The sequence below is a fragment of the Myripristis murdjan genome, chromosome 17 (assembly GCF_902150065.1).
Source record: "Myripristis murdjan chromosome 17, fMyrMur1.1, whole genome shotgun sequence".
NCBI lineage: Eukaryota > Metazoa > Chordata > Actinopteri > Holocentriformes > Holocentridae > Myripristis > Myripristis murdjan.
Window position 1 is genome coordinate 32154289 of NC_043996.1, and position 24406 is coordinate 32178694.

The 24406-nt window shown below is 42.5% G+C and overlaps 1 protein-coding gene across 3 annotated transcripts; it reads left to right on the forward strand.

The window, feature by feature from the left end:
- The first annotated feature begins 1752 nt into the window (after positions 1–1752).
- phb2a (prohibitin 2a) lies at positions 1753–21190 on the forward strand. Of its 3 annotated transcripts, none has more exons than XR_003929705.1 (11): positions 1753–1842; positions 3587–3716; positions 5232–5316; positions 6732–6811; positions 7808–7992; positions 11171–11300; positions 12593–12696; positions 14950–15027; positions 18717–18796; positions 19343–20160; positions 20680–21190. XR_003929705.1 is itself a non-coding variant. In XM_030074751.1 (10 exons), the coding sequence occupies exons 1-10, from the start codon at positions 1822–1824 to the stop codon at positions 19353–19355; spliced, it is 906 nt and encodes a 301-aa protein (XP_029930611.1). In that variant the 5' UTR covers positions 1753–1821; the 3' UTR covers positions 19356–21190. The 3 variants fall into 3 exon arrangements, 1 of the variants encoding a protein (XP_029930611.1); XR_003929706.1 differs by having other exon boundaries at positions 19343–19446; positions 19507–21190; XM_030074751.1 differs by having other exon boundaries at positions 19343–21190.
- The last annotated feature ends 3216 nt before the right edge of the window (positions 21191–24406 follow it).

The window sequence follows — 24406 nt, forward strand, 5'->3', positions numbered from 1 at the left end:
AACTTCAAACTTCATGTCCTGCAGCCCTGCTGTAATACCTAATAATATAATATATTAATATAAGAATAATTATATAATACAATATCCCTCTCTGCAGGATCCTCTGGGCTTAAAGGATAAAGAGCAGAGTCTCAGAGTCACAGAGAGCAGCTGTACTGCCACCTGCTGGAGAGGAGCAGACATCACCACTGAGGGGCGTGTGTGTGTGTGTGTGTGTGTGTGTGTGTGTGTGTGTGTGTGTGTGTGTGTTGTTTGAGAAACCCTGCAGAACTTTTTCATGCTGACTCTCAACAAGCCAGATATGATGACATGAAAATAATAATTTGCTCTGTGTTCAATATTTAAGGATAGATAGATAGATAGATAGATAGATAGATAGATAGATAGATAGATAGATAGATAGATAGATAGATAGATAGATAGATAGACTTTATTGTCCACCTTAGCTGAAAATTGTCTTTGGCCTCTCCAAGGCATCAAATCACACACAAGCAAACTGACACAGAGCAAATCATTAAAACACTCCACAACATACAATACAATGACCACCGGCACTGCAGCACACCCTGCTTTTTCTGTAATGGCGAAAAAAAATAAAAATTAAAAATTAAAAACTTTCTCTCAGCACTCCCATCTCTGACTGACTTCCAGTGTCCCTGACAGTGACAAGAAGGTAAATTGTGCAAATGGACATGAAACTGCAGCAGCAGATGAGAGTATCACAACCCACAGAGAAGAGGTGATGGTGACGTCGTATTCAGAGCTTGTATGTCATGTGGAATAAAAGATTTCTTATAAATGTTCCGGCCTGCCTTTGGAGCCCTGAATCTGCAGCCCGATGGGAGCAGTTCAAACTCTGAACTCAAAGAGTGTGAAGCATCTTCAGGTATCTCTCTGGCCTCTGGACTACTGCTTCGTAAAACACTTCACAGAGTTGCTGTTGTGGCTTCCCAACCACCTTCGCTGCAGTGTTAACACTTTTGGAGAGCCTATTTTTATGCTCCACACTCAAATTGCCAAACCAAGCTGATGTATTTATGCGTCGGACTCGAACGCTGATGAATTAATTCAATGTGGTGAAATTAAAACGATGCTCTCTCACACTCTCTCATACATTTTTTATTGTACTGCAACAATATCTATAGAACTAAAACACAGGGGAAGTTAAGCGGACCCGTACAGGCCCCTCAAGGACCCCTGAGGGGCCCCAGACCCCACTTTGAAAACCATTGCACTAAGGCCACGGACAAAGAGAGGAAGGTGTAGGCATACTTTTTCCCCCTAATTTCTGTAGTTATTGTTGTAATATTTTGTAGGATTAATGCACATTTTTAGACATAACGCGCATACTTTTTTTTTAAATTTATAAGCACATATTTTTTATATTTATTGTTTCTTTTTTAATTCTTTAATTTAATTCTTCTCTTGAGAATTTGAGCAACTGGTTTCTGATTCTGGTTCGGGAAAGAAGGGAAACGATGAGTATAACAACAAAATCATTGTAATTAGTAGCAGTAGTCGTATTATTATTATTATTATTATTATTATTGTTGTTGTTGTTGTTGTTGTTATTATTATTATTATTATTATTATTGTTGTTGTTGTTGTTATGTTAGTAAAAGTAGTCGTAGTAGCAGTGGTAGTAGTTGTATTAGTAGTAGTAGTAGTAGTAGTAGTAGTAGTAGTAGTAGTAGTAGTAGTATTACATCATACCGTAAGACTACATTTCCAAAGTTGCAGTACTCATACCGGAAATGCGTCATCACGCATGACCTTGTCTCTCTTCTTCACTTGACGTTAACGTTTTGCAAGAAGGCAAGCATGGCGAATAAAGAGCCCGGCGTAAGTGTTTCTGTTTCCTAACGTTTTAAACGAAACGCTGGGACATTTCTGCCAGGTGTCGCTCCACCTGCTGAAACTGTCCCTGCTGTTTTTAATCCGCTTCCAGGTCTTTTTATTCAGCGTCACGCACGTGAGTCCAGCCTCGGGACCAGCGTGAGAGCTAACTGTTAGCAGCTCCGTGCTAGCGTCACCTGGACCAGCTGCAGGTCACAGTTAATGACATTAAATGTGGGAGCAATAATGAAGGTAATATACACTACTCACAAAAAGTTAGGGATATTTGGCTTTTGGGTGAAATTTATGAAAAATATAAAAAGTTCACGCTACAGTGATCATGAAAGTAGGGCATTTAAGTAGAAGCATACACTGGTGATTTCCTCATCTCAAACAATTTATTGAAACAAAAGCCAACAACAGTGGTGGATATACCACAACAAAAAATGTCAATGTCTCAATAACTTGTCATGTGCCCTTGAGCATCAATTACAGCTTGACAACGACGTCTCATGCTGTTCACAAGTCGACTTATTGTCTGCTGAGGCATGGCATCCCACTCTTCTTGAAGGGCGGCCCTCAGGACATTGAGGTTCTGGGGTACTGAGCTCCGAGCCTCTACACGGCCACTCAGCTGATCCCATAGGTTTTCTATGGGATTCAGGTCTGGAGAAAGTGCAGGCCACTCCATCTGAGGTACCCCAGTCTCCAGCAGCCGTTCCCTAATGATACGACCTCGATGAGCTGGAGCATCAAACACCTGATGTGAATTTTGCCGTTAAGCTCCTTGTTAGAGAACAGCAACTTGTGCAAAAAGTACTGAAACACTGAACAGTTGGACATGTGCATTCAAAAGTTTACAGAAGGTCACATTAAGTTCACCTGTAAAGGTTAGAATGCATTTTAGGTTCATCCTGAAATTTCACCCGAAAGCCGAATATCCCTAACTTTTTGTGAGTAGTGTATATGGAGTCAGCTTCACCTGTGGAGTGTGTGTTGAAGCTAATGTCGCTAACAGCGCTGCAGGGACAGGTGTTGGAGTCTCAGGTGAAGCTGCTGTGAGCATGGAGAGCAGACACTCTGCACGGCAGGTTTCATTTAAAGTTCAGTCAAATTAGACAAGTTGACGGCGTGTGGCTCATCGGCTGAATGCACAGACACTAGAAACTTTGCCTTTTAGTTGTTAGAAGTGGCTCTTCATTTCGGCGTATCGTTACATCACATCCACTCAGCATCTTCTTTTAAACAGGATGGCATTAACTCATACAAGTTTCGCCTGTAAATCCCACAGTCTGCTTCGTGTGAAATTAAAATCGTGTTTGGTGGGAAAATCTCTACGCCGAATTAAAGAGTAGATCCCATTTAATCCGAATGGCTCTTGCTTCATGCTCTCTCAGGTGTGTGTACCTGCCAGTAAGCCACGCCTTCTAAAAATGACTGCGCTTTACAGTGGAGGGTCGCAGCTCTCTCTCTCTCTCCATAACGAGAGAGAGAGAGGAGCGTTTTGGAGATCAGACTCCACTGTGATGGTCACTCAGTGTCTTATCTCATAACTGATTTTTTATTTATCAGCAACAAATGAAGCAAAGGCGTTAATGAGCTCCATGTGTGTTAATGAGAGATGGAACAGCAGCGCATTTCTTCACCTGATGTGTGTCTGTAGCATCAGCCTCTGGTACTGAGGTGTTATACTGATCCTGACATCATCATGTGTGTGTGTGTGTGTGTGTGTGTGCGCGTGCGTGTGCAGGGTTTTCTGCAGCAGCTGAGGCAGATCGCGGGCAGGATGTCCTCGGGGCCTCGGGGTGCAGGAATCGGGGTCAAACTGCTGATCGGTGCTGGAGCTCTGGCCTATGGAGTGAAGGAGGCCACATACACAGGTAACAGCTACGTGCCTTTACTTTAAGTGTAAAGTGCTTTACAGATGAAACAGTTACAGAGATAAAGAGGGGAAATGACAGGATAGATATAAATATTCGTAACCGTACCAGTCAATTGATAATAAGAAACTTAATGAATAAACTTCTTAAATCTCACTTGTTCACCTTGGCCTTTGAATGAGTATTTCTACCTCTATTGGGTCTTTTATCTGTTATATTTCACTGTATCATTGTTTTTTTGTTATTGCTTTTTATTGTTTTTATTGCTTTTATTGTTTTTGCTCATTTTACTGTAAAGCACTTTGGGAGGCCATTGGCTGTTTTTAAATGTGCTGTATAAATAAAGCTGACATTGACATTGACATTGACAAGACAGAGCAGAGTCATCAAAGTGTGTAGCTCTTACAGTTGATGGTGGTTTCGTCCGGCCTGCTCACACACACTTTCACACAAGCCTCAGTAAATAAAATGTGAATTAGAAGAGTGCAGGTCTCCAGGCGTACCTTCCCTTCCCTTCTCTGGCGCTTGGACTTAATCAACAAACCATCCATGTTTTTTTGCACACCAGGAGAGGGGAAAATACGGAGGCACTGCCTGCGTATCTGCCCGTCAGTCAGCTGTGGTATAAAACAGGGTTTTCAAAGGTTCTGATTCACCACAACCACGAGACGTTCTTAACCATACAGTCATAACTGTGCACAGAAAATATCAGGCTCATAGGCCCGGTAGTGTGTGAGATTATCTGTGGATGGATACACACACACACAAACAGAAAACAACACTGTTTTCTCTGCCATTACAAGGCTTTTGTACAGCACCCAGATCAGTTCAAATATAGGGAAATTTAATTCTGAGGACAAAAGATTTTTTTTTTCATATGCAGCACTAAAGCTAAAAAAATCTAGCCAAAGAAAAGGATTTCCTTATCCTAGTGTGAACGTGAAACCAGAGTCAGGTCGGCTCTGGCTTCAGATGAAGGAGGGAGAGAGAGAGAGAGAAGCAGTGGTCGAGCGAGCTAGACAGTGAATGAAGAGAGGGAGTGGCAGTAGCAAGAACAAACTTTTTTTTTTAATGTTTTTAATCACCATAAGATTTGCAAGATTAGGAGCACACACACACACACACACACAACCAAGCGCACAATCCCCTCCTGGCTACCAACCGGTGGAGATAATTATGTGTGTTTCCATCAGGTGGCTGAGTTGCATAAATACAGCTGCCGAGTGTAAAACAGAAGCCAGACGCGTCACCATCACTGTTACAAATCGTCATGTTGGGGAAATTACAGACATATTAACTGTATTTATTGTGTTTTTCTAATTAATTTGATTTTAATTTGTATAAAATTAAGACTTGGATGGAATTGCAGCCACAAATGTTCGTCTGGGCTTGAAGCCTGTGACCTTTGACCTCCTTACTGTTGGTAAACAGATCAGGTAATTGGACTTAGAGACCAGAAACATGTGAGTGATTCCTGCTGTCTGTGTGTGTGTGTGTGTGTGTGTGTGTGTGCAGTTGAAGGCGGCCAGCGGGCGATCATCTTCAACAGGATCGGAGGGATCCAGCAGGACACAGTTCTGGCGGAGGGGCTGCACTTCAGGTGGGACACATCAGATAATCAATCGGCCTCGAGGATCTGATCAGGCCTGCAGATAAACATCACCAGTGTCAGTTAATCTGTCAGTTGTTTTTTGAATTAATGGATTAATTAACTAACCCTAAGTCCCAAAGTGACGGCTTAGTCTGACCAGCAGCCAAAAACCCAAAGTATAAATTATATAAAGATATGAACAGAGGAAATGAAGACAGTGAAGCTGGATTCAGTGTCTAACTTGCATTAATATATTTATTTAGCAGAGTTTCAGTGGCAGATGGTTTGTAAGAGTGAGCGGCCGATGTAAACAGGGAGCAGTTCTCTCGTTTCTTTGTTTGGTAAAACGCTGTGAGTCGGGGTTTCTCTGCTGCAGTGACAACCAGGTGACGTTCACATTCACCCCCTCTGTGTTGAGCTCAGGGAAAGTAAAGGAACTATTAACTGATAACTGGGGGTGTGTGATATTTGCTAAGATAATCTATTAATTGTTTTAATTATGTGCGAAATGACAAACTCAACTATGGCGCTCATTCTGCAAAAAACAGTCAGAACACGCCTCTCAGAGTCCACACACTTTGACTGCAGGTGTTCAGGCCAGGTGGGACGGTCGACTGCACGGTGAACACGTGTTCTCTCAGGCCGGTGCAGCTTCCTGCAGGGCTCGAGCTAAAATGAGAGAACAAACACAAACATGCCACCAGCCTCGGAGTCCACCTGGTCAGGTTTACCTGCTGGATGTGGATCAGCCTCGCTCACACGGAGGCGGTCCGGCTTTGAAAAAGACAGATGTTGCTCATGTTGCTGATCTGCAGACGGTGTCGGAAAGCAGTTGTTGTAAAAAAACAGCTTCACTTCTGACTCGTTTCACCGTCTGCAAGTCAACCAGCACACAGAACATGAGGAATATGAGAAGCCTCAGGAGTCAGCGGCCGACCAGCTGAGGCAAAACAAAACACACTCAGTTTGGCTTGCTCTGGTGATATCAGTGTGTCTGTGTTGTATTAAATTGAATGAGTCAGTTTCATGTTAATACAAAAGACCTGTTTCTTAAATTAGTTGTTTTTATTAACAGCCAATCATCAGCTATTATCAGTGACAACATCTAATATACTATTAACAAGAGCAAGCCAGTACAATACGAGGCTTTTACAAACACATTTTTTAGTTTTTTTTTTTTTTTTAACACATTTTTTGGGATGCAAAATATCATTATCAATATTGTTACTGGCAAATCCCCTAAAATATCAAGATACTGTTCTTTGTCAGTTTGTAAAAAATAACAAAAACAGAGAGATCAAACCGGGAATACATGGCAGTTAATCATGATTCATTTGGATCTTGATTGAATTGAATCGTGAGATCTCTGGTGATTCTGAAGGCAGCGCTGGTGGTGATCCTGTCATGTTGTGCTGTTTCCTCAGGGTCCCCTGGTTCCAGTATCCCATCATCTACGACATCAGAGCCCGGCCCCGGAAGATCTCCTCGCTCACCGGAAGCAAAGGTGAGGCGCCGAGCCCCTGGGAAACCCCGTAGCCCCTGAGCGTGAGAGCTGCTGCGTGGCCTTGAACAGACTCGGTGTCTGTATTCAGACGTCGCAGCAAACACGTCACTTCCTGTGGAAAACTGTCACCTCCATGATGTCTAACGTTGATCAGAGTCACAAACCTTCAGCTCCACACCTGATGTTTCCATGTCAAAACACTGAATTACTAAATGAGAATGAGTGTGTGGACGATAACGAGACCAGAGTCATACTGTTTTAATAATTCTGTAATGCTGGTGTCTGGGTTTTTACATCAAATCCATGCTGCTGTCTCACTCGTCGCCCCAGTGATGTTTTTCATTCAATTTGATTTATTCATTCTTTTTTTGTTTTTTTTATTTCTATTTATTTTTTTATTCTTATATGTGCTACATTTTAACCCTTTGAACCCTGGGTAGATTCATTTCATTTCTTTCAAAAACACGGAGAAAAGGCATTGAGCACCTGAACAAGAAATGAGCAAAAAAAAACAAAAAAAAAACCAAGAAAATTACCTGAAGGTTAGCCAGAACCAGAATGTTTTTCCTGTACCGTAATTTCAATTATATAATTATAACATATATAGATAATAGTTCTATGGACACTTTTCCTCGTTTTCTAATAACTTTGTAATATTTTTCTCTTTTTTCTTTGTGTGTTTTTACAATTTTCTAACAATTTTTTTTAGCTATTATCCATTTTCTTGTAACCTTTTAATAACTTATTGCAGATTTTCAGGTCACGTCTTGCCTATTTGCTCACCTCCTTATTTTCCCGTGTTTTTGACAGAAATCAAGTTACCTTGCTCAGGTTTCAAAGGGACAGAAACGGTGTTCAGGGTTTCAGAGGGTTACTCTCCTCTCCCCGGCCGGTGTGTTTAACTCTGGCTGTGTGTGTGTTTAACTCTGGCTGTGTGTGTGTGTTTAACTCTGGCTGTGTGTGTGTGTTTAACTCTGGCTGTGTGTGGCCCCTCAGACCTGCAGATGGTGAACATCGCTCTGCGGGTGCTGTCGCGGCCGCTGGCCTCCAACCTGCCGACCATGTACCAGCAGCTGGGGACGGACTACGACGAGCGCGTGCTGCCCTCCATCGTCAACGAGGTGCTGAAGAGCGTCGTGGCAAAGTTCAACGCCTCGCAGCTCATCACGCAGAGAGCGCAGGTACGCCGCCCGCCACGGGACAAACCGGCCGATACGCCCGCGTGTTTCTGTAAGACGTGCAGATGTAAACCAGGCACAGAACTCAGCAGTCTGTTGTTGTTTAGTCAATAGTCAGAATTTATTTATAGTGCATTTCATACTATAAAATGCAAGTAAATGAGCAACAAAATACAGGAGTAGTGGTGAATGCATGAACTATGAAAGCCTGAGTCCAGATTTTTTTCTCATGTGTTTTTACTCTTCTTAGAGAATGAACACTTTTGTGAGTCTCCATACTTCTTTAAGGATGCAGGACTGGTGTTACCATGTCATCATACTAGTATTAACATGTTTTCAGCAACAAGAACTGACAGTCTCTGCATAAACCTCAATGGAGGGGAGCAGCAGAGAGCATTCTAACAGCTGATATGCAATTCCACCATAGAAACCACTGCATTTAGTCACCGCTGTGTGCCAAAGGGTTAAGTAAAGCTTACAAATAATAAAATTATTAAAATCAGCAAAAATAAAACTGCACAAAAAAGTGTGGGCTCGTACTGAAAGCCCTCAGGACAAACTGCTGTAAAGATAAACAGGTGAGTTCACTCAGAGGACCAGGACAGATTATTCACACATTAATCTGACAGAGCCACCGTGAAGGACACATCACCTGAAGCTCAGGTGTCGTGCAGCACACACGGTGTGTTTTACCTGCTGATGCATTTAGCCTGGGACTGCCCAGTTAAAGAAACAGTTCACTCAAAATGCTAAAAAAAAAAAAAAAAAGATACTAAAACATTCCCACTCCTTCCTGGGTCGCTCTGTCCAGACGGTTTCTGTGGGATTTGGTGAGGTTCTGGGGGTTTTGAGTAATCGGAGTAAACGTGTTCCCCAATTTCATGCTTTAACCTCGTTACTCAAAATAATCTGGTTTCTGCTGAGTAAGTAAACAGAGTGTGTGTTTCCATCAGCAGTGAGGTGTGTGTGTGTGTGTGTGTGTGTGTGTGAGGAGGCAGCACGTCCTAAAAATGTCCTAAAACTCAAACTTATAAATATTAGTCCTTAAAAGTCATTAAATAGTCCCAAATATGAACTTATGAACTCTTGATGTCAACATAAAATTTTAATATAATAAATCGAGCAATTCCTTTTTGTCAGAGTCAGTCAAACTCTCGGAGTCATCAACATTTTTGATGTGACTGAAGTTAATCGTGCCGTTACACTGACCTGCAGGGAAATTTAAACCCAGCTCTCTTCATTCTGACATGAAGGGAGGAATCCAAGAAACCCTTTGTGCTCACCTGTCCCACCTGGGCTTTAAAAAAAGTCCTGGTTAGGTTTATTACAGCAGCAGATTCTCTCTAACCAGGAGGAGACTGTTAAAATAATAGTTCATGAGATCAGTTAGGACCAAATGTTTATTACTTACCTTCAGTGCTGATTTGAATAAAAAAGATGATTTGTCCAGTTAAGTCTTACTACTTCATTAAAACGTTCTTTAAAAGTCCTTAAAAAGCATTAAATGTCTCTGTCTGATCCCTGCGGACGCTCTGTGCAGGTGAGGTCTGACCAGCTCTCGCTTTCTCCCAGAATTCAGTTCTGTGGTTCAGTAAAGACTCACTGCCACCTGCTGTGTGTCCTTATCACACCTCCAGCTCCGGGTTTGTCTCCCTCTTGTGGCTGAACAGCAAACACAGCTTGAAAAATACACTTCCAGTTTCAAACTCTGTTGCACAAAAAAAAAACAGAGGAAAGAAGCTCTGAGCGATGTGGAGTCATCAGAGGAGCTCATCAGTGCAGCTGCATGATCATATCAGTACGTTTGCTTTAAAATGAAATATGGGTGTTGGTGCTAAATTAATTTTTTGACAAGATGACATGCAGCTTCGTCTCAGGAAGCGTCATCCATCCTGTTTCAGCAAGAAAATGTTATTTCAAAATAAATCTGGCATGTTTTCCATGACCTCAGGCGAGGTCGTTTTCTTATTTTGCCTAATGAATGTGTACATTTATTGTATTTATATCTGCATCTGCCAGTGCACCTTCACAATAAGATTGACTGGAGATTATTGGAAATCGGCAGAAAATCCAACATGGTGCCTCCCTGGTGATTAGCCGTGCTGTAATTTCAGTTCTAGTGGAAACTGAAGTGTGTGTTTTGGTCACCTGGTGCTCCAGCTGATGGGAACCTCGGTCCTGGTGTTAGATTGACTGTAACAAACCTTCCTTCATGTTGAGGAGCTCAGTGCTGCAGGTGTGACTACAGGTCAGTTAATCATTGTGGAGCTTCAGTTACAGGTAAATAACCCTGGAGCTGTGAGGCGCTGCGCTCCGGCCACATGTCGGGAAGCGTTTGTTTGCTCTGGTTTGTTGGCAGCTTCTCAGAAAATAACAGGTTCAGTTTCTGGTCTAAACATTTAGCCGGCAGACTGTCCTTCAACTCCCCGCCCTGCTGAAGTGTCCTTGAGCCAAACAAGGACACTTCCTTACTGGCTGCTGACCTCTGACCTCTCCCTGTGGAGGAGGCAGGAGGACTTTCTCTAAAAAGATGAACAGAGAAGCAAATCATTAATGGAGACGTGCAGAGGTCCAGCAGTGTGTCGTCTGAACACTGAAACTAATACAAACTCAGCTAAAACTAAACACTTTCAAGAAATAAAACAAAACTAATCCAGAAAAACTGCTTTAAAAATGAATTACAACTGAACTGAAATTGAAAACAAAATGTCAAAATGATATAAAAATAAAAACAAATGAAAAATTCAAAACGATAATGACCCTGATGGATACAAATACAGTCCAATACTGTGGGTTACGGTTCCTTTAGTGACGAAGCTCGAATCAGTTCACCAGGATGAGACGCTTCACTTCAGGAGCTCCTCTGTCAGACACACAGTTTGTTATCATACCTTCATTTAAATAGAAAAAGATCAACGTCAGAGTACAAATAATGTTGTTCGGTGTTGGTGTAACTAAAAGACTTTCATGTCAAACGACACGATGATGATGTCATGAACCGCCAGGATGTCATTGGCTGATCGAGGTGCCACGTAGATTTGATGCTGTTCTCGTGTTTGTTTTGTGCCTAAAACATTAAAAAAACATTATTTGAAACATTAAAACAAGAGATGCCACACCAAATATTATCAACTGATGTTATTAACACTTTGTGTGTGTGTGTGTGTGTGTGTGTGTCCAGGTGTCGCTGCTGATCCGCAGGGAGCTGTTCGAACGCGCCAAAGACTTCAACATCATCCTGGACGACGTCGCCATCACCGAGCTGAGCTTCAGCCGCGAGTACACGGCCGCCGTGGAGGCCAAGCAAGTCGGTAAGGAGACGCCGTGTGTGTGTGTGTGTGTGTGTGTGTGTGTGTGTGTGAGGAGACGCAGTGTGTAACCGGGTGTCTACACATCCTTCAGAAATCTTAAATGCCTCCAATTCAGTTGTTAAAATAAATGGTTTTAAATTTGACATCAACAGAAACTTGATGAACCACCAAACATAAAAAGTTTCTACTTTTCAAATAAAACAAAATAAAATGAAATAAAATAAAAGGCCTTCTGGTAAGATTGGTCATAGCATTATGTATAAACTATTTATTTCTGTATAAACTGAAATAAATCATGGCAGCAGCTGCTTTATGATGTTTTTGGCGTCTGGTGTCATTTCTCATATTTTCCACTAGAGGTGTGAATGTGATGTTTTTATCTCAAAAACATTTTCAGATCTTTCAAAACTACAAACTGCACCTTTAACAAAAACCCACAGTGTGCCCACTGTAACATCCACTAAAAAAATATTTTTTAATGTAAAAAATATATAAACATGTTTAAATGGTTTGACTGTTGTGTTTTAAATTATTGATAATGCAGTTTCCTGATGCAGAAAGCAGGACAGTGCTGAAGGGTTAAAGGCTTGAACTTTAACTCTGGTACCTGTAGACAGACAGCCGGTGCTGTCCTGTGTAAATCACACACACACACACACACACACACACACACACACACACACACACACACTGACAGTCTGGACTCAGTCGCTCAGGTCAGTGTTACTCTGTTTTCTGTTGCTGTCAGACTTATCAGCTGTTAATGTTTGACGTTTAGTTCACATCAGCAGGTTAGCAGGACCTGCAGGTGTGTTTCAGACTCACCTCATCGTCACAGGTCAGGGTCACAGATCACTGGGACGGCCTTCTGACCTCTGACCTCTGATCCTGCTCTGGGTGAAACTGTGGGGAACAATGGATTTTGACGTGGGCTGTTGAAGTTCACGTGTCAACACATTAAATCATTAAATTGAGGATTTTAACATGTTATTGAAAAGTTACTACCAGTCAACGCAGAGTTCAGCTGAACAACAGCTGCTGGACATCCTAAACACTGCGAATGCATTTTCTTCCTCCTCATGTTTTCTGAATTCATTCATATCCTGTGAGCCGGACGTGAGCTCACTGAGGAACCCCTCTGTGAAAGAGGCTGTAATGTCAGTATGGTTGTTACTTTACTGACTCTGTGTGTGTGTGTGTGTGTGTGTGTGTGTGTGTGTGTGTGTGTGTGTGTGTGTGTGTGTGTGTGTGTGTGTGTGTGTGTGTGTGTGTGTGTGTGTGTGCTCCTCCAGCCCAGCAGGAGGCACAGCGGGCTCAGTTCTACGTGGAGAAAGCAAAGCAGGACCAGAGACAGAAGATCATCCAGGCTGAGGGAGAGGCCCAGGCCGCCAAGATGGTGAGACTCCACAGAAACTTCAGACTCTGATTCAGACTCTGATTCTGATTCTGATTCTGATTCAGGCTTACATTCAGGCTCAGATTCTGATTGATTCTGACTCAGACTAAGATTCAGATTCATACTCCAAATTCTGGTTCTGATTCAGACTTGGACTCGGACATGGACTCAGATTCCCTCCTCCAGATTTAGACTCTGAATCTGATTCAGATGCAGATTCGGACTCAGACTTCGACTCGGACTCAGATTCAGGCTCAGATTCTGGTTCGGACTCGGACTCAGATTTAGATTTAGATTTAGATTTAGATTTAGATTCTGACTCTGATTCGAACTCAGACTTTGACTTGGACTCTGATTCAGTTTCGGACTCAGACTTTGACTTGGACTCTGATTCAGTTTCGGACTCAGACTTTGACTTGGACTCGGACTTGGATTCAGATTCGGACTCAGACTTTGACTAGGACTCTGATGCAGATTTGGGCTCAGACTTGGACTTCGACTCGGACTCGGAATTTGATTCAGATTTGGGCTCGGACTTGGACTTGGACTTTGACTTGGACTCTGATTCAGATTCGGACTCAGACTACAACTTGGACTCGGATTCGAATTCAGACTTGGGTTAAGATTCCTTCAGTGATCCCACAGGAGGAAACTCTGTTGTCGCAGCAGCAAATGACAAAAATACAGACAAAAACATAACAAGGAAATCTAAGAAAATGAAAAAAAAAAAAAAAAAAAAGAACGTACACATCACAGCATCTACAGCGGCAAATCCAAAGCGGAACATTCCAGTAAGTTGATGGGTGTCAAGTTATCAGACACGCCGAAGACGACTGAAAACACGAGCAGCTGAAAACCGCCCGGACACACCAGCTCCAGCTCTGCTCCTGCAGTGGAGCCCGAGGCAGCGTGAAGTAAAAAGCCTTGAAGTTAATGTGTGTGTGATGTGAGGGCGTGTGAAGCCTCTGATGAAGCCTCTGATGAAGCCTCTGATGAAGCCGGCGCTCTGTAAACCTGTCACCTCATCAGCCAGCAGCTCGCCGCCCGCCAAAGAGCCGCAACTGTTTCCCTTTTGTGCCGTCAGTCATTGTGCAAGAGAGGGTGTGACCAGAGGATTTAGGAATGAGGCTGAGGTTGTTGAGGTTTGGCGTGTCGGCAGAGGCCTGGAGCTTCAGCTGATGCAGGGCGGCTTCTAACACATTTTTGTTTGTTTGTTTGCATTTCAGACAAAAATTCAGTAATAACAGCTTTGATTATCTGGAACTTGTTCTTGTATGAAAGTTGATGATTTTTTTTTTAACTCGTTTCCTCGTTAGTGTTCGTCAGCAGAACTAACAGTGGTTGTGTAACGCATGACTGGTTTTACCGGTCTGCAGCTCTCCACACGAGCAGAAAAATCGTTTGGTATTTCAAAGGGGTTATGCAGCGTAACGGTTCAAGAAACCCACGGTTCGGTTCGTATCGCGGTTTTTAGGTCATGATCTTGGCTTTGGCTGGGTTTGTTTCACCCGTTAGGGAGAATGTGTTTGGTCTAATGTGCAGCAGTAATATATTCTTTAATTCAGAGATCTGGGATGCCAACATGAACTCAACAAATATCCTTTCACAGGCAAAAGTGCTGCTCAGACTGTTGAAAACAAACTTAAATATACGTTCAGTGTTTTCATTAACTCATCAGTCATGGCTCGGTGAGCGGTTTATTTTTTACGGTTCGGTTTTACTCCTGAACTTCACGTTTACTTTATTAGGGAATTCCTCAAAAGTGTGGAAAGCACCAGAAAGAGCCTCCCCAGCGGCCGCAGCTTTAAATCTGCTGCCGGTCGCCTTGTGATTCCTGTATGTGCAGAAACTCTGAGCCTCAAAGTGAAATGAAGGGATTGTCATCACATATTTTCCCGCTCGGTCACCTGCACCTGAGCGCCGTTTGGAAAACGCCTCGCCGCGGCTTTCGCACAGGAGCAGAGGCTGCGAGCTGACGCCACATGCAGATCTGTGTTAATAGTTTGTGGCGTGTGTGTGGGAGCCGTGATGATGCCTGTGTCATGAGTCAGCGGGCGGATCAGACCGGACCGACCTGCCGCCGCCGCCCGCCTCGGGGCTCCTCGCCCGCTCGCCGCTTTGTCCTCCACCTGCCACTGTGTTCAGGTGTATTCATTAGTCACTGTAACAGTTGGTTCTTTTCTCTCTCTCTCTCTCTCTCTGTGTGTGTGTGTGTGTGTGTGTGTGTGTGTGTGTGTGTGTGTGTGTTTGCAGCTGGGCGAGGCCATCACCAAGAACCCAGGCTACCTGAAGCTCAGGAAGATCCGGGCGGCGCAGAACATCGCCAAGACGGTAATAAAACTATAACAATACTGAAGTCAAGAATCCAGCGGTTCTAGTTTTTATACAGTATCTGCAGCGCCGACTGAGCCCCACCCGGCCAGACACGCCGGTACACTGACCAAACTCACCCCCTGAGCCGCAAACTGCAACTAAATCCATGTATGAAGTGTTTCACCTTCAGGAAAGTGGAGAAGACAAATGCAAAAGGTGCGTTCGTGTTTTCAGACGAAGGCTGGAAACACATGGACACTAATTTGCAAGTCGCACTGGTTCTCCTAAATAACAAATTGTGTTTGCACAGTCTCCAAAACTGTTGGCAGAACGCGGCTGAGCGGCTTCACCGCGCAGACGGCTGAGCCTCCGTGACTCTGGAAACCACCTCAGTGTGTTTGTGGAGGCCAGGAGCCGCTCTGAGGGCCGACTGTTCAGACTGAGCGGCTGGTTTTCCCAGCACAGCAGCATCATATTGAATCTGTGATGCATGACCAGATATCGTCCACTAAGTTGGATATCGTAGTACTATGATTTTTTTCTGGTTTTAAAGGTGGGATTATAGTAAAGGGATGCAGTTTTCTGAATTTGGTCGTATTTTCTAAATGTTCTGTTGGTGTCTCTGCCCACGGGGTCATCATATCCAGATTACTATCATCTGGCCCTGTGGTCCCGCTGCCTGCCCATTTTAACACAAGAAACCTGTTTTTACTGACAGTTCTCATCGAATATTCTCTGTTTGTCTCTCAAACTGCAGTTCACATCAGATCAGGAGAAACCGGCTCACGTTAAACACGCCACGCTAAAAAACGTGGGGCCGTTTGAACATGAATGAGTTTAAAAAAAAAAAAACATCTTCTGACTGCCGTCACCGAGACGACACAGACTCAAAGTCGGCTTCATTTCTACAGCAGCTTCATGCAAACATGCAGCCCAAAGAGCCTCACATCACAAGATCAACAAAACACTGACAAATATATGATAAAATAAAAAATAAGATACAGAAATAGACAACAATAAAAATTGTGCTAAACTAAAACTTAAAACAATAAAAACTGTAAAATATTAAAAGCAAATAAGTCAATAAAATAAAATTTAAAAATAAACAATAGATAGTACAAATCCTGCAAGACTGAAAAGAACAATAAAAACTATAAAATGTCAAAAAAGTCAATAAAAAATAAACACAAGAGACAACAATAAATTGTGCTAAACTAAAAATTGCAACAATAAAATAAAACTATAAAATGATAAAAACAAATAAGTCAATAAAATAAGGGTAAAAGGATAAAAAATCAAATAAAAAAACAATGATTAAACTGGAAAACTGAGGCTTTAACATTTCTCCAAAATAAAAGGAAAATAAAAAAAATCAACAAAATATACAAAATAAAAGTCAAATAAAAGGCATCACATTATCAGACATTTAAATTCCATAATTTAATTTTCATTTTCATACATCAGCCAGTGACTCGTCGTGCATCCCTGCCCAACTTCCCTTTTCGGTTTTTTTTGTTCTGTTCAGTTTCACAAGAACAAAAAGCAAAAAATAGAGAAAAAACAGTCACAGATGTGATTTTTAAGTTTCACCCAGAGAGGATCAGGCTCACTGTGCTGGTGAATTTGTTTTCCACCACTAGGTGGCGCCATATGAACACTTCTGACACAAACTGAGAGCCAGGAGCAGAGGAGATGAACAAGCAGAATGTTCTGCATGAAGGTTCATTTAGTTCTCCTCACTTCTCTAACGTGACCTCTGACCTTTCACCTCCCGTTTGTTTGTTTGTTTTAATCAAACCGGCGGCGGCTCGATTATTTACCTCCTGGTTTTCAGTCTGAGTGTCGACACAGTCGGTCTCTTTGATGTTTTCTTTCTTCTGTTAAACTGAGAGATTTAAAGTGAAGCTGGAGGTAAAAGTGAGACTCTGCAAGGACGAGGTGAGAGCGTCGAGTTCAAACTAAAACAAGAGAAATGAGAAAATAAAGAATGCGACGCAGATTCCTCTCCTCTCTGGGAACAGAGACACAGTTTGTCTTTTTCTGAGGAAAATCTGTTATCAATGTGTTCTGTGGGATGGACGGACGTTTTGTGCTGCGACTCTGCAGCACCAACAAAAACCAAGACTTTAAATAATAATAATAATAATAATAATAATAATTTTTATTTAAAGGCGCCTTTCTTGACACTCAAGGTCGCTCAAGGTTGTTAAAACAAACAAACAAACAAAAAAGCCTCAACACAGTACACGTGCGTTAAAGCCACTCAGACACAGAAACTGGAGAGAAATGTGAAGATCTCAGCTGGTGGCGAGTCGGCAGCAGAGCCTTAACAAGTCACTCAGGTCACAGGAAGAAAAGCTGTCAGAAAATTAGAAAATAAAAGAAAAACATTTATAAAGTATTTATAGAAAATGTATCAAGTGTTTTAAATTATCATAAAATAACCCAAAAATCTGTGTAAACAAAAATAAATGAATGAAATAAATAAAAATAAATGTAAGTATATAAATGAATATATAATGAAATACATAAATAATGAAATAAATAAAAATGTAAACAAAAAAATAAGACAAAAAGAAATGTAACTTTGTCGAGAGGGACAGATCAAATCTTTCAAAATAAAAGCCCGCCCACAGGCTGCTGGGTTACGGTTCGTCTCAGAGACGCAGCAGGAAGCTCCGAAACACAAACCGCCTGGTAACAAGCTGCTCGCTCACAGTCACCGCTCAAATCCTGTTTTTCTGCAAACAAGCTAAAAAAATCATCCAGTGGGATGAGATAATCCCACCTGTTTCTGACGCTGATCGTCGTTTTTCCAGAATTTTCTTGATCCTCGTGGCTGATCTGTCTTGTTCTGCTTCATTTCAACACATTTACACTTTTTTTCCCAGAAAACAAAAAAATCCTGAAACAAGTGAAACAGCAGTGGAAACAGGTGGGATTATCTCATCCCACTGGCAGATTATTGACCTTGTTTGAAGAAAAATCTGAAAGCTGAACATGAGGCTGATTAGATGCAGAGTTTTGTCAGTGTCGTGAGCGCTGAGCCACCAAAAACCATCTCGACAAGACATTTGGTCTCAAGTGAAAAAAGTCCCTTTTTTCAGCTTCTGATGCAAAACCTGTTGCTTTAATGTTGCTGACAGAGTCTGAACACAACTGAGTAAAGTTTCCAGAATTTTCCTGAATCCAGTGTCATTTTCTTAATCCCAGTAGCTGCTCTGCCTTATTCTGTTGGGATTATCTCATGTCACTGATGGGTTTTTTTTTAACTTGTTGGAGGAAAAATAAGATTTGAAGACTGAATGATTTTTTTTTTTTAAGATGCAGGTTTTTATTTTTTCTGTCTGTACTTCCACATGTTATTTTCTGTGTGGGGGAGCGTGCCAGCTGCAGGCAGAAGAAGTGAAAACTAAAAAAAAAAAAAGAAAAAAGAAAAAACAACCCTAACGGGAGTGTTTGTGCACATTGGGTTTGGGTGATGACTTCATTTGCTGCCAGTGTCAGTCTCAGTGAATATCTGCTGTGTGTGTCACTTTGTCTCGCTAACAGGCTGAATTAGCTCTGTGTTGAAGTGCACACAGAGTTCCCATTGTTCTCAACGGGCAGAGCAGCCCAGGACCAAAGTTTCCACCTCGCCTCACTAACGCAACTCTGCCTGTGTGTGTGTGTGTGTGTGTGTGTGTGTTTCTCCGTGTGCCCTGCAGGTGGCGCAGTCCCAGAACAAAGTGTATCTGAGTGCAGACAACCTGGTGCTCAACCTGCAGGACAACAACAGCTTCAGCAAGTGAGTCCAGGGCTGTTCAAACGGGGGGGCTGGGGACACCCGGGGGGCCACGGGGGGGGCCTCCAGGGGGCCCTAAAGCCAAACGAGTCAGAGTTCAATTTCACTTTAATTTACTGGAAACTGTTTGAAAGCATAAAATGTTTGAGGGATCGAGTATGAACGCAGCGGAAAGGAACAGGAAACAACACCAAAATGAGCAGGAAATTAGTGAGTTCAGAAACCAGAAAATGACAAGAAAAAAAATCACAAAAAAATCAGAAATTTATGACAAAAAAATAGAAAATTAGTGAAACATTTATCAAGTATTTAGAATTAAATTAAAAGGAAATTAACCTAAAATAAACCCCAAAATTTGTTTACGTAAATAAATACATGCATAAATAAATAAAAAGTAAAGTAAGTAAAATGTGAAATTTTGTCTGGAGGGTTGAATTGAGTCCTTCAGAATAAAAGGCCTCCTGTGGTTAGGGTGTGCAGGGATAGGAGGTTCATCTCAGCAGGAAGCTTCACCACTCTCAACTCCTTTTCTTTCTTTCTCCTTTTCAGTTTGTTGAAGTAACAGGAAGTCGGCCGGCCAGACGCCGCTCCCTCTTCAGTCTGTCTCACCTCTGCAGCCTCCAGCCGCCCGACACCTTCACACGGGTTCTCCAACACACCGACGGGTTCTCCGACACACCGACGGGTTCTCCGACACACCGACGGGTTCTCCGACACGCCAGCAGGTTCTCCAACACGCCGAGGTTTCCCGGCGCTCCCGTTCTGAGCAGAAGCCGCCGTCTCATTCCAGCCTCGATCTGATCAGATTCTTCCTCAAACTGTTTTCTGGTCTGAATGAAGGATTTTCCTGCGTCCAGCCCGACGTCCACCTGTCTGTCTGTCCGCCTGTCTGTCTGCTCTGAGCATCAACCCAGAACCAAAACCTTTTTACATTCTTCTTTCCTTCCTTCCTTCCCTCCTTCCTGCTCAGCTGCCGGAGGTGAAGACATGAAGCTGCTGGTCCAGTCTCAGTTTTTTTTTTTTTTTTTTTTCTCTCAAATCTCAACATCATGATCATCGTTTCTGTTGGAGCCTGAACGCGCAGCAGCAGCAGCCGACCAGGCGGGTTTGTTCCAGTCAAACTCAGCAGCTCTTCATCGTCTTCAGTGGTTTACATCAATGACGTGTTTGTTGTTTTTATTTATTTCTACTGTTCTTTTTTTTTTCCTCACCGCTGGGTACAGATCATCTTGATTCATGAAATGCTTGTTGTGAAATAACAGAAGTCAGAATAAACAAAATAAATAAAATATCTAATACGTAATGTCCTGTTGGTAGGAAACCAGCGTTTTATTCTGGAAGGTTGATCCTGCCTCTCAGTGTTTCCTGTTGTCCCTGCTGAGCGTGAGCTGTGGCGGCTCCAGTCCACACTGACCCGGACAAATCACGAAAAGTCGTCTTTCCTCCTCGGTTCAGGCGGTCCGTCCGCACTCGAGCGCCTCCTGGCCGTCCCGCCAGCTGCAGCGTGTGGAGACACAGTTTGGCGTCGCGTCACAGCGCTGAAACCTGAAGACGCCTCTTTGTTTCTCCACTTTGCTCCTCACGCGCTCGATTGAGATTTTAGTGGCGGTGACGTGCGATGTCTGATTGTTTGATTCTAGATGAAATCAAAACAAATCAACATGGCGGGCGAAGAAAAACAAATATGCACACGCCTGTCAGGGAAGTGAAATCATTTTGTGTGTGTGTGTGTGTGGATGGACCTTCAGATAACTGCAGTTTGGGCAGAAAACCGTCTGACATGAAAACATCACTCAGATTTTTCTGGATCAGTGTGGACTCTGAGGAGCGAGGCCGGACTCGAGCCGAAGCTCAAACCGTGACTCAGCGGATCGGCTGCCGTCGAGTTTCGCTGGAACAAAAACCCGCAGACTCACTTCAGGGCTTTTCTTCTGCGTTTTGTTTTTCCGGTCACGATGCGGAAATCTGCAGGTTTCGATCGCGGCTCCAGGCTCGCTGGAATCGAACCCTGCAGATTTCCGTCAGCCGGTTTTGTCTGACAGAAACACGTTAAAGGAAGAAGCCGAAGCCGCGGCGGAAACTTCCAGAGCCGCGGCCCCGATGCAAACCTCAGCTTTGTGTTTTGTAAGAGTTTGACTGAGCCGCGCTAAACCTCCACGCTGAGTCACTCTCAGTTAATACCAGCGAGTATTTATGTCAAACACCTCGTACCATACAGCGCTCACACACACACACACACACACACACACACGCGTACACATTTCTCTGGAGGTTAAGTCTTTCTCTGTTTTTCTTTTTTTTTTTTTTTTACTGCAGTGTAATGTAAATGGCTTGTATGTCCTTTAACTCTGTCTGGGTTACGATGTCCTGATTGAAACACAATAGAGTTTGAATTCAGTAAATGCCTGGTGGTGTTTTTTTCCCTTGCCAAATTAGCACACACACTTTCTTAAATCCTGTGATGAAGTAATTTGTGGGCACGAACGTAAGCAGAGGAATCTGGAGCACAGTAATAAGCAGTGTTTATATATTTATATAAACACTTTAAAGCAGAGTTAAAATGCTAACAGTCAAGAAAAATAAAAGTCAGAAGACTGTAATACAGATGGAAATGAAGTAAAATTAATTAAAGTAATGACATCCATCAGTAAAGGAAAGGCAACTTTAACACAATGGGAAGTTAAAGTGCTGTATAAAGAGGATTGAAAGGCAAAGATAAGGTGAAGACGATTAAGGTAAGATAAATAATAAATCCTAAATAAATACTGACATAATCACTAAACCAAAGGCCTTTAAGAACAATAAGGTTTTAAGTGCAGATCTGAGCACAGCGAGGGGTCGGGGCCTCGATAACCATCTGGGATAAAAAACTACAACATGGAAACTTGAAGAGCAGCAAAAAAAAAAATAATAATAATAATAATGATAAAGATTGTTGAAGGCTTTTGTGATATTAAAAAAAACAAATGAATGAAAATGAATAAACTGTAAGAAAACATTTAAAGGATAACCAGACCCAGATCTGTGTTTTGGTGTAGATCAGCTGTTTGTGACATCACTAACCCCCAAAGAGCCGCAAGCCTGCTGCTCACCACCAGGGGGCAGCCTTCACAGGTTAGGATTTGGGGCTCAGTTACTCTTTAAAAAAAAAAATGTCCAAGTTTCTTCACCTGAAAGTGTCTTCGAGACTGAAGTCGACTACAAGTCCCACAATGCACTGCTTCAAGAAACAGCCGGCCGCAGAGCTTCAGATTCTTTGAGTTGACCTGATGCAGACGAGCTGCAGAGCACAGTCAGTGCACTTTGTTGCTTTACCCGGCGCCTTCACCGCAGTAACGATCACTGAGGCTCATGGGTAATGCAGTATTTAGTGACGTACTTTTGACAAACCGAACTGACAAAAGAATCATTTTTCCTCGTGATCCTCGCTCTGCCAGGTGACCCTCGCTCTGCCAGGTGATCCTCGCTCTGCCAGGTGATCCTCGCTCTGCCAGGTGAGCCGCCTCGCCGTTCCTGCAGGAAAACATTCCAAACTGTGTAAAAACAAAGCAGACACCTCGTCTTCCCGCGCTCTGCTCTCCGGTCTGGACCTGCCTGCGGTTGCCACGGCGCCTGGAGCCGTAACCAGAGCCAACACCGCAGGTTCACACTGTTTCCACCTGAGTGTCGCACCTGAGTGGACCTGAGCAGGTGAGCCCCCCCCCCTTTCCTGTCATCAGTCTGGGTCAAAATTAAAAAACAGACTATATAAAACAGTTGAAAAATATGTTTACAATACAAAGAAAGTCATAAAAAAATGTAAAGACCTGGAATTATGTAAAACCTTTTTCTAAAATGTTTGAAAAGCATGTATACAAATATATCAAATATATGGAAAATATATCTGCGCCTGTCTCCTTATGAAATAAACTTACTGTGTACAACGGCAAACCTGCAGGCTTTTGGTTTTTAAATCATACTTAGCCTTAATATAGGATTTAAAAGATTTTTTTCAACAGAACAGTGTACCTTGGATTTTATTCTTTAGTATTATTTATATTTTTATAATTATTTATATTTAATTTTGTTATTTTAAGTTAAGTATTCCAGTCATATTCTACATAGGAATTTCATTAATCAGGAGACAAATATATTTTGCATTAATCTAACCTCATTGGCCTGGTTGAGGGCCCGCGCAGCATTCCTACGTCCTCCTTTCTTCATGTAAAAGTATTAAAAATAGTGAATTTTCTGGGGGGAAAAAGTATCTTCACAGGCCAACTAGTTGGAGGCGAGAAAATGACTTTTGGTTTATGCCAAAGGAGGAGGGAGTTACTGTGACGGTGTCACTGGGCCGCTGTAGGGAGGAAAACAAATTACAGAGCCGGGGGAGGGGGGTAATACTTTTAGAGAAAAAAAAAAATTTACTTTTGAGACTAAAGTCAGAAATTTACAAGAAAAAAACTCAGATAGTCTCTGAAATTTACAAGAAAAAACTCAAAAAAAAAATTGTGAGATTATAAAGTCACAAATTTATGAGAAAAAAACTTGGAATAATAGTTTTTCTTCGACATAGTTTTTCCCTCCAGTGGCACCGATGTGCTGTCATAGAGTTGCAGTAGTCAAGACTCTACAAAATAAAAGCGTGGCCGTGAGTGTGTGAGGGCGCTGGTTTGAATGAATGAATGAATGAATGAATTTTTATTTAGAACATGTCTAAAAGAAAAAGAAAGAAAGAAAGAAAGAAATACTAAAACAAAAAGTGTATGTACATACATACATACATGCATACGTAAACAAAACAAAACAAAAACAAAATAATAATACAAGCATCATCATCAAATCATAATAAACACAAGTTCGAAACAGGAGTGGGAAGAAGTATGCACTTTTAAGGTTTAAGGTTCTGCTGTTTGTACTTGATAAAAAAAAATTCCCTAAAACCGTTCATGAGTTATTAAATGTGTAATTGGTTCATGTTGTGTTGACTGTCTCAGCTCGAGCAGCAGCTGCAGCCCCACCGCCGAGAAACAGCTGGAATCTGTGTGTGTGTGTGTGTGTGTGTGTGTGTGTGTGTGTGCTGTCTGTCTGATGTGAGGCTGGGGGGACGGCTCACAGTGTAATGTGATCTGGCTGACGGTCATACGGGACGGTATTCGGAGTGCAGAATACACAATGTGAAGGCATGCGGTCACATGGTCGCCGCCGTCCCGACACAGAGCGCCGTCTTCAGTCCCAGCAGCTGCAAAACGCCGCCGCCGCCGCCGCCGCTTATTGAATGAGCCGCAGTTATGCAGCCCGTCGCCACATTTTCTGTAATTTCTTCTCAAATCAGCTCAAATAAATCAGCGGCAGCACGCGCCTCGTGCAGGATACAGGCGGATTCTGTGCCAGAGTCTGTTTTGTTGCAGGAGAATCTGACCTTTGACCTCTGACCTCTGAGCTCTGAAGTCACTGTGGAGCGGAGAACAGAACCCAGACCTGCACATATACATCATCACAAAATCATTTTCCTTGTTTATTCATTTTATTTATTTAAAGAAAACTTTCACAGTGTATTAAGGCCACTGTAGGGAGAAAAATTATGGAGCCGGGGAGAAGTCGGGCGTAATATCCTCAGAAAAAAGTCAGTTT

Bases quoted from the DNA above. Each gene is read 5' to 3' on its own strand.
- phb2a (XM_030074751.1), top strand. From the start codon at position 1,822: ATGGCGAATAAAGAGCCCGGC. The intron at 3,717-5,231 runs GTAACAGCTACG...GTGTGTGTGCAG, and splicing joins GAAGGAGGCCACATACACAG to TTGAAGGCGGCCAGCGGGCG. The intron at 5,317-6,731 runs GTGGGACACATC...CTGTTTCCTCAG, and splicing joins GCGGAGGGGCTGCACTTCAG to GGTCCCCTGGTTCCAGTATC.